General features: G+C 46.4%; 1 protein-coding gene across 1 annotated transcript in view; it reads left to right on the top strand.

The window, feature by feature from the left end:
* Positions 1–12,238, top strand: part of MYBBP1A (MYB binding protein 1a) — a 59,776-nt gene that overhangs the window by 37,874 nt on the left and 9,664 nt on the right. Inside the window, exon 24 of the mRNA XM_068655986.1 lies at positions 7,075–7,188. Coding sequence (XP_068512087.1) covers positions 7,075–7,188 — 114 coding nt within the window. The remainder of the gene's footprint in view (positions 1–7,074; positions 7,189–12,238) is intronic.

Genomic DNA, 12,238 nt, shown 5'->3' with positions numbered 1-12,238 from the left:
TTGTGTATACCTCGCAATATGTATGGAACTGCTCTTGCTTCTGCACTGCCTGCTGCAAACCTGCTGTATGGAGCAGGGAGCACCATGCTCATCTCTTTTAAAGGTTTTTCTCCTTTAACTTTCATAATTTGTCCTTCTGAATAACTTTCTGGGGTGTTCCTAACTTGGACTCTGCCTGCCAAACCGTTATCAAACAGATCTGTAGCTTACAGGCTCATAAATGGCAAAATGCAAAGAGCAAATGTGGCAGAGGAATGAAAGCAAGCCCTTTCAAAACTCAGTGCTGTGCTGTTGGAGCCGTTCTCTCCATCCCACACCCAACGTAAACACAAAAATAGGGGAACCGTAGGAGTAGAAATGGGGGTAGATTAGCACTTGCTTCGTGGCTTTGCATGCTGTTAGTTCTCTTTTCACAAAAGCTTTGACAGTAATTGGAAGAGACTTCTGCTGTGGTGCTCTGGACGCCCTGCCCTGTAGTAATAAATGACAAGTTACTCTCCTATAACCAGGAGACCTGTTAGCTGCAGCGTGCTGTGTTTTCTTGTTTTTTTTAACACGCAACAAATGGCACATAGCCGAGGAATTTATTTCATAGTTTGACTATTTTTTACAATTCAAAAAAAAAGGCTCGTTTAGAATTTCCCATATTCTTGGCATATGTTTTTTTAGCCCAGCTTTCCTGGTAGCATTTGTCGCTAATGCAGCGTGTGATCCATGTGATTGCGGTCTCACAGGCCTTGGTAGGTGAGAATTTTCAGAAGTGCATTTATTTTTTTGCCATATCCCTGTGGTTGGAGAATAGTCTTAATGCTGAGGATTACATACTGCGAGCTGCTGTTTTATAATGTATTCCTTCACTGAATCAAATGTGCTGGCAGGTCAGGTTATCCAGCAGCCTTGCTGCTGTCGTGTGTATGCCAGAGGGGAGATATCAGTGCTCTGAAATGCCAGTAGCCTGTGTGGTGTGATGCCACCTGTATATTTTTGTCTCCTGGACTTCCAAGAGCAGTGAAATGATGATAGCACTAAAGCTCCTGATACTCCTTCAGTCCTAAAAATAAGTTTGAGTTGCAAAAACTTGTCATTTTCTAAGGTTCTCTCTGTGTGTGTATTTATATGCCCTTTATTTATTTATATATACATAAAAAGGGAAAGAGAAGCACTTGTCAGGCTGGTGGCATACTTCATGTTGATAAAACTGTGCCCCTTAAAAAAAATGATGGGTGGGGAAAATGCATCTTTGTGTCTTTGTTAAGCATTTAAACTTCTCACCATGTCTGTTAAAATGTGTGGGGAGTTCTGCTACAGCTCAGGGACCATCCTGGGTCAGGAGACTCTTACTGTCCTGCTGTGTGCTCCGGGCCAGCCAGCTAACTTGGTGCCTCTCTTCTTTAAGCTGGAAGTACCCAAGGGAGCTTGGAAGGTAATCAGCTTTCCCCTGCAGGCTGCTTTGGGATCAGCTGCCAAACGTGAGCCCTCAGACCCCCTTTGGGGTGCTGCAGGGTGAGCACACCCTCCTGTTCTTGCTCCTCTGCTGATGGCAGTGGGTGACTGCTGGTTTCAGTGTCTTTTCTCATGGGAATGTGTTTGTGTGATATCTTTTTTCACTCACTCACAAAGCCACCTCCAGCCGGCTTCCTAAAACACGTGGGACTGAGAAAAGCATTTCTCATTGCATAAGAATCAAGTGTCTTCCTATTAACAGTGGTGTGTTATTTTTTTACCATGAATTTAGGTCGTGCCTTTGTCTCTTCAACATTGCAGACACAATCGCCACAAAGGCTTGTTTCTCTGTGGCTTTTCTCTTCCACAACTGCAGTGAATCAAAGACATCTCGGTCCATTCCCCTCCATCCAGCTCAGCAGGACTGAGACCGAGGAGAGCTGCTGTTCGACCTACATGGCTACCCCGTGCTAGATTTTCAATAAGAAAGCTTCAATAAGAAAGCTTCAATAAGAAGACAGTGGCTGAATTGGCAGGGGTTAATCCGTTGCTTGCCATTTAAAGCAGTCGGGCTGCATGTCTTGTCCTTTACTGAAAAGGGTAAAGGTAGGTTGTGTAACCCAGCCAGCTTGCTCTCCTTTTTAGCTTCCAAAACAGGGAGGTGAGCACATCTGGCAATTAGCAGCACATCTCAGTTACTGCAGGGAGCACGTTTACTGTCTCAGAGAGAAATCTTGACCATTGATACTGAATGGCATTTTGTGTAATCATTCTGGATAAGAAAGAAATAAACAAAACTGCCAGAAAACCACAGGGTCAGCACTACAGTTAGTTATTGTTTGTTCTCTTCTCCCACGTGGACTGATAATGAGCCTTTCTGCCTCATTTGGTTATATGGTTGATAGATGAATGTGGGAGTATATGTATGTATCTACTATCCTTGCTTGAACAGACTTATATTTATTTTTTGTACTATTTTATGGCCTTTTTTTTGTTTTGTTTTTACTGAACTTAAGGAGTAAATGCTCTACTCAGAGCAACCGAGCGGCTCCTAGGGCATGGCTGGGCTGCAGCATTCCTCTCCCTCCTTAATAAAAAGCTGTCACTGCCTGGGAATATTCTGACACATTCTCATTTCAGAGGCTGTGAGTGGTGGTGGTGGGAGCTTTCTCTTCTGAACTGGACCGGAGTTTGGTAGCTGGGCCCCTTGGGTGTTCTGCTATTTCTGTCCGCTTGTGAAGCGCTGATGACACTTGGCTCTTTTGCAGGGCTGTCGTGAACACAGCAGGCTTGATTTGGCACTGAGAAAATGCAGAGAAGCCTCTGAGATTCCTGGTAGCAGTGCTGTTGTGGCAGCTTCCAAAATTGCCAAAACCAATTCAAATTGATGCTGGTCTGTGACATGATGGTAAAATGTGTGCAGCTGGTTGCTCATCGCGTATAAAAGACACATCATGAACACGTTCAGGGTAAAGGATGGACTGTGAGAAATGACAGGGGTTAATAATGCTATAATGCTAAGGGTTTGTACCGCTGGGGTGGCTTGGCTCCTCCTAATGTGTTCTGCGTGTAGTCTTGCTCTTCAGAAGCCTTGGTGAGGAGGCAGGAATTGCTGCTTTGTGTAGGATCAGTGCCTCTTCTAGTGGCACCTGGACAGGTCCTAACTGTTTCCGAGAAAGCTGTAAGAAAGTAGACAGGGATCCGGGTGTGATGTGTATAGGGGGAATGGTTTTTCTGTACTGCTGCTCAGCCAGGAGAGGGCTTGTGTTGTTGAGCACAAGCTTGTGAAATGCTATTTTTTTTTTAATACACGTGAATGGAAACATCTTGCATGAATGCAGATTTCTTGCACACGTTTTTCTTGCATTTGTGCACACACACTAAACCCTCTGTTTCACAGAACAGAAAATGGGTAGGTTTTGTGGCAATTTTTTGTTTCTGAAGGATCTTTCTGGATTACTGGCACTGTCACAGTGCGCCACCAAGTAACAGCAGCTGCTTTGCAGAAGTGACTAGCAATGGGAAGAGGCTCAGTCTGGGAGATGCCTTGAAAAATCCTCTGAACGGCCTCATTCTTGGAAAACATTGAGTAGCTGGGCTCCCAAAAAGCAGGCTAGCATGATGCTGAAGTGAAATGGCATGTGGTGTCTGGAAACCTTGGAAGCAGGTGGGAGGTGAGAAGTGAACATTCACTTCCAAATGCGTGGAAGTTCACATCCCTGATGTTTCTCCTTTCAGCTGCATTGTGTCTGTTTTTTTAGGGAAGGTAAAGGAGGTGAACTGCAAAGAGAGAGCTGTTCCTTTGTGATTTCAAGGGATCTGGGAATCCCTGTCACTTTGGGTCCTTCCTTATTTCTGCATAGCACCTTTACTCCTAGCCCCGCTTACGTTAGGTGATAAAGCACTTGTTTTCAGGAGAAGCTCCTGGAGCTCGTGAAAACGAATCTTTTTGAGCGTTTAAAACCCTTTTTGTGACTCCTGCCAGGGACTGTTCCGCAGGGAGCTGTTCCCTGACCTTTCAGCCAGCGGTTCGGCATTTCTCGGGGGGGAGCCCTGACAGCACATCGGACGAGTTTGTTGCTGAAAGGCCACAGCTGAAGGCTGTTATTTTCCCAGATGATGTGGCAGCTTCGTGGTCCTGCTTGCTAGATGGTTTCCCTGAGAGCATTTACTGGTTAAGCAATCTCCTGGCAGCATCTAGGATCCTTCTTCAGGTGCTGATCAGTGCTGGGAGCAAAGTGCAGTGGTTGTGCCTGTCTAAAGAGGGATATCGGTGCCTCTCCTGTTCTGGCTTGAACTTGCAGAAATGGGATAGCATCGGTGGGAGGAGTGGGCCGTGCTCTTTCCTGCTGGGTTGAAGAACTGGGTTTTAGTTTTGGGTCTGCCCCTGAGCCTTCTGGCTGACTCCACTCGAGTCAGCTCTTCTCCCTGTGCTTTAACTTCCTCTGTTTAACTGCGCAGTTCGCTCTGGAAAAATAGGCTGTGTGAGAGCTGCACGTTAATAACTGCATCTGAGATCAGAGGAGTCACCGAGTGTGCGATAAATACGATCACCTTAAACTCCAGCGTAGGACATTATAATTATTAGTGTCACGTCTGCTCTCCAACCGAGATGTTCTTAAGCCCAATTTTATTTCAACCAACAAGCAGATCTCCTATTTCACTTTTACTCTTTCAAATGAGGAAAGTTGTTCACGCTTGATACTAAATTATCACTGGGTTAAAGAAACAATCATGAAACACAGGAGTGCGTTGAGTACAGCAATAGCAATGTTTTAATTACATGGAAATCAAAACTTATTTTCTCTTTGCTTGAATCTAATATAGGGGTTGGAGGTACGAAAGCTGGGAGTGTGACAAAACTGCTAAAGAGGGATAGCACCAGCCAGGGTTCTCACATGCCTGGGTATTTTGACTTCCCAGTCTGCGACACAGAAGGGATGGATGTGCAGCGGGTTTCTTCCTTTCTTTTTAAGTCATCGTCAAGCGCAGTGCTTACCAAGAAGCAGGTCTTGTTTAGGGTCTCTCTGTCAGTCCATCCGTTGAACCTCAGGTCTGCAGAGCTCCTCGTTCCTTTGGATGGCTTTGATTCCTTTCCAACTCTTTTCCTCACTGCAGCGCTCTCGCCACTGCTGACTGGCGTGCTTCCCTGTGCCTCTGGTCCTCTGCTCGTCTCTAGAGTAAATCCTGCAGTACCACCAGGGCTGCTTAAGAGGCCCCCTCTCTGTGCTTTTCCCCCATTTGCAGTGTGAATGCTTTTGTAATTGCCGAAGAGATGGTGCCTTGAGGTTTATGACCCTGCCTGAGCCCTTCAGCATGAATTATGGCCTTTCATTTACTGCGAGGGTCACGTTCTCGCTGTAATTGCACCGAAGTGACTTTCCACTACATTTGGTACATGCATGCAGACATGCCATAATTTGTTCTGTAGGACGCAGCCTCCCCATAATTACAAGGAATATGTAAGCTCGCCTGCCTCGAACATGGCATTAGGGCTCTCCCTCTCTCATTAAATCAACATAAATCTCTTGACGTAGTCTTGTTGGTTTCTCCCTTCTGTTCTCCCCCAAGTAATGAACAGAAGTAGTTTGTTGGTGAAAGCTTGCTCTGTTTGGATAATTTTGTGCATTGGCCACACTGGTACAAGCTGGAGGTAAGCTCACATCGCTGCGTGACATTGCTCTGGTGTAACACAAACACAAGCACTGGAATTTTCTGGTGGGGGCCTTGTGTTTGATGTCTTGTCCCTCCAGCAGATCCTTTAATAAAGAAAGCTGCTCTGGGTGCCTGTGGGATAATTGGGCATTGAGAAACACATAACCCTCCATCACAGGAGCCTGGAGTGTGCTGGATGGGGCGCACAGACCTTCCTGAGCCCTTCAGGCTGGGGGTTAGACCGCCTACAACACTGGATGGTCTTAATGCTCTCAGAAAATCTAGAGATTTCTTCTCCTCCCTCACCTTGAGTTGTTTAACAAAGAGTTCCCTAAAAATGCTCCAAAGTGTGGGTACCACGTGGCCAGTTTCTAGCCTCCTGCTGTATGGTTTTCAGGTTCCTTCCTTTGTGTCTATGGGGTATCTGCAGGCCAGGTTTGGTATCACCAGTCTATTTTTTTTTTTTCTTGAGATCTCTTAGACTTTGATCTCAAGGGCATCTTTGATAAAGAATTTCACAAATTCTGCTCGGTTGTTGTCTGTAGGGGTGGGTTCAGCTGCGGTGTATGCTTAAAAAAGGACAGCCCTTGCTTCCTTTGGACGAGATTAATTCTTGATGCAATTCCCAATGATTTTTGGTATTTATACCTGCATTCGATTTTGGTCTGCATGGTGGCAGCTAGAGGCAGTAATTTGTCTTTGTATGTGGATAGAATTTGCTCACTAACTCCATGCTGTTAGGAAAACATTCCCTTTAAATCCTCTAAACTATTTACACTAATCCTCATCAGAGTATTCTCTGTGTTTCTGTCATTTGCTTTTGTCCATTGCTGAATTAATCTTGTACCTAAGAACCTTAGAAGGGGGATGCTGGAACAGGAAAGGACAGGTGAGAAGATTGCAGATTATTGTTGGTTTTCCACTGGCTCCCCTTTCTCATTGCTGTGTTCACTTCCAGGCTTACCGAGTGGGCCTGACTGCAGGGCAAGGCTGAGTGCTGCTGGAACAGCAGCTTCCATCTGGGGTTCCTTTGGAAAGCAGCGTTTGCTGATCTGCCAGCTTTCATTTTTGTTTATTTGTGCCTACTGCGTTTGTCAGGGCACAGGAAAGGGTAGAGTCACGCAAAGAGCTGCCTGAGGACTTGTGGGGACTAAATCAGCGTGCTCAGACCAGATATGAAAGCATGTTTCGGATAGCAGTGCCCAAATCCAGGAGCAGCATGATCCCTTCCCACCCCTTTGACCTCCACTTCTAAATACGTGTGTTCAACCAGCAATCACGACCTTGTCTGCTGAGGACTGACTCCGGCAGGGTCTAGAGGCTGCTTTCTAACAGGGCGATGATAAATACGGTGTCTGTACCACAGCGTTCCCCAGCTGCTGGGCTAAGTTGTTTGCTTCAGTGGGGTATTTGCATTGCTAACACCTTCCCTAGAGAGCGCGCGGTTTCACGCCTTCTCTTCCCTTTCTCTTTCAGGCCCAGGCCTGCCTGCTTCTCCAGAAGGTTCTGCCGCTTCGTGAGCTGAAGCTCTCCATGACCGAGGAGGAGTGGGAGGAATTGATCAGAGAGAGCATCAGCCAAGTGTCGGAGGTAACAAGCTTCAACGTGTTCAGTGTACGGGGAGCACCTGCGGGACGCTGCTTTCGCTGGAGTGGAGCGTGGCCTCGGAGCTGGAGTCTGAGGCTGCGCTCCCGTGGGGTTGTGCCTGCTCCCCCCAGGTCTGAGTAGTGTTCACGGGGATTACAGCATTCTTGTAGCACTGCTATTTTTTTTTGCAGAGCACAAGATGTGTTTTTGCAGAGCACAAGAAGGTGCCTGGTACAGCTTAGTGCTTGTGTATGGAGCCAAGAGGCGGAGGGACAGAGATTTAGGGGATACACTCGGGTCAGTTTTAGGTTGCTTTAAAAATAAGTTTTGAAATGAAAGGTATTGTGAACACTGACTTAATTTTACAAAGTCTTATGGAAGTTCTGTATTTGAATAAAATAGAGAGCTGAGGTTTGTTAGACTTCTGGCTCCTGGTGCATTGCAGACCTTTTGGACCAGACGCCTTTGCTGAAATTATTTACCAGGGAAACCTTTACATACATTGGCAAGCAGTGCATGTATAGAAAAAACAAACAGTGATACAGAAATTGCAGGGCTCCTGATGCAGTGGCAGGCGTGGATTGTACCTGAAGACAGCTTCTGGGTGCAGCTGTTCTGTAGGAGGTGATTTGTGAGGGAGGAGATTGAAGGATGCCATCCAATTAGCTGCTTGGGGATTGACGGGGGGAACCAAACAGCCAAATTAATGTTATGGTGTGGTGACTAAACGCCATGACATGGGACATTCCAGTCCTGGTGTTCACATGTAACTGTAGGATTGGCCTCTTCCTAAGGGTAGCTTTCATTCCTGTTTCCTTAAATGCTGGTTACCTGGTGATTTAGGGCATTCCAGCTTACCATAGTGGAACAGAACAATTAGCCTTGTTTTCTTTTGAGGAGGGACAAATCTAAGCAAGTTTAAATCAAGGAATTCAGAGGCGGTGTTTACAATACTTGATGAAGCAGGTAATCCTGGGCTTCATTAAATGCCTGTATTTAATGGTGACATCAGGAATCCAATGGGTGGAGTTAGCTATGGTTTTATTTTCCAGCTACACAAAACATGCCACTCCTCCCAGCTTGGTCACCTCCATGTTTCTCTGCAGCAGCTAAACGCCTGCAGGACTTCAGTGATTCACTGGGAAACCACAAACGTTTACGATGCCTTTATGCTATCCTCGGCAGGGAAAGTTTAGCATCTTGCAACCCCTCCAATATTTTAATGAGCTTTGCTACCAAAGCTTCCTCAGCGCCTCTCATTTCTGTGGCCATTTGTGTTTAAAGAAAAATTCCTGGGAAATAGTGTCAGTTTGTTTGGGCTGTGCGAGGTGTACCCTGTGGGCAGCAGCCTCCTACACTGTTAGCTGCCAGCGGCACACGGGTGCTACTTCTCTTTTTGGCTGTTCTCAAAAAGCTCTGACATAACAATTTTCCATTCCCATTCGCTCTGTAGGTGGATGTATATGCATTTTTTCCCTCCCTTCCTCCTGCTCTGCTTTTGCAGCAGCACAGTGCTGGTATGGCTCCTTGGAGTTGGATCGGCTGCTCCTCTTTAAATGTTGCTGCAATTTGTAGGGATCAAAGACCTTATATTCCATACAACAGCTTTAACTCACGGCCAAAGGCTGACACTTGTGCTGTAAAACTTTCTAGAGCTGCAGAAGGTATTCTGTGTCTTTTTGCACGTTTTCTCTGAAATGCACACCTGACTAATAGCTGTAAAAACATGCAGCAGCTTTCTTGTGTAGTAGAACAATATTCATATCGTGACCGATCTCTTTTGGAGATGGTAAAAATCCCACTTAGAAGTCACATTGAAATGTGGAGGCTGGAAATTGGGCAATTTTGCATCTGTAGAAAAGATACATTTGTCAAAGGGAATAATCCACCATTAAAATAACTTGCTGAGTTTATTAGCTCTGAATTTCCGGGTGGAAATTGTGTGCTTGTCTGAAGGAGGAGCTGCAGGCCAGGTGGAAGTTACAGGCTTGGTGCTGAAATTATGGGGTGAGATTGCTTGGAGTATGTAATTGCTATTAGTAAGAGCTTGGGCCAAACAACACCATTGCTGTCCCCAAAGTCCGTCCATGCCTCTGCTTATCTAGAGGGTAGGGAGGGCATTTGCAGAGCTGCAGCTGTCTCCTGAAGCTCCATGTTGTTTCAGTGGGTCAGCCCCGATTTCTGAGGAGATGTATTCACAGGTAGGTGTTGGTGTGGGAGCGCTTACCCACGAGAACCTGACTGAGGGCAGCAATTCACAATGCTCTGGAAATCCTAAATGATGAAATTTTATTGTCCTACCTCGAGCTAAAAGATCTGCATGTGCTGTCATTGGCCTTTCCTGCCACCATATTTCACAAAGAGATCATTTAAGATGAAAAAATGATAATGCAGGATTTTATACCCCTCTGACACAGTGAGCCAGTGAAACAGCTTGGGAGGGCCAACTCTGCGACTGAGACTGACGTGCACTTGTAGGTCAGGCAGTGGCACTGTCCTTAAGCTGCCCCCTGAAGGCTTTCCTCCTGCACTCTGTGTCCTTGGTCAGGTTTGTAGCTATGGGGCTGGTGGCTCTCGAAGTGCAGGATTGTCACTGCAGGTGTAAGGCTGTGTGAGAGGACAGGAGGCTACCTGCTGCTGTCTGCTTTCTGTCCTGTGTCGCCTCAGTGCGTGCACTGCATACCTACAGCCCACCTGGTGAGGAGCCTGGCAGGGTGTGGGGCAGTGATACGTGCTGGAACTGGGGAAGAAGCAACGTGAGAAGACTGCAGCCTTGGATATCATTGAATTATCTGTGCAAAAGCAAGAGGCAGATGAGGGAGAATCAACAGCCAGGAGCTTTAAATGAAGAGACAGCTTCCTGAAATAGCAGCTCCGGCTGCTGTGGGGCAATGGCTCTTGTGCTTACATAAGCTAATGTGACCTTATTTGTTCCCAAGATGCTTAAGCATGCTTATAAAACAGATATCACAGTCATGAGGGGTTCATGTCTGCCACCTCCTTGCTGTCAGCAAGGCAAATCTTGATATCCTTGCGGTTACTGTGAGGTTGAGTCGTTCTTAGGAGAGCCCTGCTTGCTGTTGGTGATCTTGGCTTTTCCTGCTGGGTCTTTTGGGTAGAAAATTTCATCCACAGGCCCTGGGACTGCCCCGTGAGCTGCTTTTATTGATCAGCAGGCCGTGGTGAGGAGCAGAGAGAGAGTTCTAGCACAGTTTTGGCCTCCTATGTCCTCAACAGGCTGCGTCACACCAAGCAGAGACTTTGGACGGCTGTTCAAGTTTATTCTGATGTTGGGAGTCTAGACAGCTCGGTTGTGTTTACAGTACAAAGTGCTGTTGCCTCATGCTGTAAATGACAGAGCTCACCTGAGATGCTGTAGCCTCTGAGAGAGACTCCTTCCTCTTCGAGACAGCTTTGTTCTTTTATCAGCAGGTCTCAAAGCACTTTACAAAGGGAATTCTAACCAGTGAGTTGCTGATGTAATGATGAAAGTATTCTGCAGAAATCCAAGAGCTGATGCGTTTAGCTGCAGTTGTTCTCCCTGTTTTGCAGATGACGTGCTTGGCTGGGAGGCGAGCCAAGAATCGAGCTTTGATCTCCTGGGACATCCCAGAGACCCTCTCTCTGCTTGGACGATCTGACTGTTCCTTAACTTGGCTTCAGAAGAGCTTTGTGTTGGGCACCAGTCCCTGTCCCTGTGCTATCTCCAGGAGGAAGCTGGTGGCTGTGGGTTCAGGCTGCCCAAAGTCAGTGGCAGGACCGGGGAGACCCAAATTCCCCGTATCCTGTAGGGAACAGTCACCATTTTGGTGAGGGGTCTCTTTGCTAGGGATCACACATCGTCTTTTTGACTTTATCGTGCTGCTCTCAGCTTGGTCTTTCATCCCTCCTGGTTGTCATTGTGGGCACGTTTTGGTGTTTGTCCCCCTTGTTAGGTGTATTTCTGTTTTCTCTCTGATCAGTTATAAAATCGCTGTCTTGTCTTTAGAGTGATCTTGAAGCCATGCCAAGTTTTAGTAACTCGGTGACAGATTTGGGGCAGGAAGCTCCGGGATCTGAATACATAATTTCATTACCTTTTTGTGTCATCCCTTTCCCAGGGACTGGCTTGCCCTCCTGAACCGAGGTGCTTCATGTAACTCCCAACCTAGGCTGAAACTCCCAGTTACAATATGAAAGTCAGGGGGAAGTGGAAAAGGATTTGAGGAGTATGCCACAAAAAGCGCATTTTCGTGGCTGGGCAACTTCAAAACAAAACAGCTGTCAGAAGAACTGTTGGTGAAGCTGCTTTCTCTGGCTTGTACACAGCAGTTTCCTGAGGGTTTCCTTTGTCTGACTTGTGCAGTAAGTACGTGAGAGGAAGGGCCCAACTTCACTGTTTTCTTTTTTCTTTCACTTGTTTTCCCAGTGTTGTATCCTGCGTAAAGGACAGGAAGAGCAGAGCAGAGAGCGTTCAGGTTGGTCGGTTGGTCCCCAAGTGCAATCAGGGCATCCTGGGGTGTAAAAACACTCACAGCACCCAATGCCCAGCTTCAGGGCTGGACCAAAGCTGTTTTTCTGTAGAAAGGAGCAAGTGTAGACAGGCAGGGGATTACATGGCCTGGGCGAGGAGTGGTATAGATAACCCTCTTTTCTTTTTTTTTATTCATAGATAAACCTCTTTTCCAGGAGTCATAGTTTGAAAGTTACTCTATACTCTCTGAAGACTTCCATCGTAGGGCATTAGAGGGTTTTGTCGGTGTCGTGTGGTTCAGCAAGGGATTTAAAGTCAGTAGCTGGAGCCACTCGGCATGTGAGGAAGGAGAGAGGGTTACACTACACAGCCTCCTGCCCTTCATTTCTGAAGGGCATCACATTTGATTACTGGTGTCTTCATTTGTATGGAGATAAATTATTAACAGTGACTTCATCAAATCTCTAAGAAAGCCATTCTTCTTTCTTTTTTTCTTGAAGATCGTCTGAACTTTTATCTGTCCATCCTTATAAATTCTTAATTCATTGCCCTTTCTCAGCCTCTCAGCTTGTAAAATGAGGCCAGTTGTGATTTAACTGA

Source organism: Anas acuta, chromosome 19, assembly GCF_963932015.1.
Source record: "Anas acuta chromosome 19, bAnaAcu1.1, whole genome shotgun sequence".
Classification (NCBI taxonomy): Eukaryota; Metazoa; Chordata; class Aves; order Anseriformes; family Anatidae; genus Anas; species Anas acuta.
The sequence above is the reverse complement of the archived record's forward strand: the minus strand, read 5'-3'. Positions and strand labels throughout refer to the sequence as shown.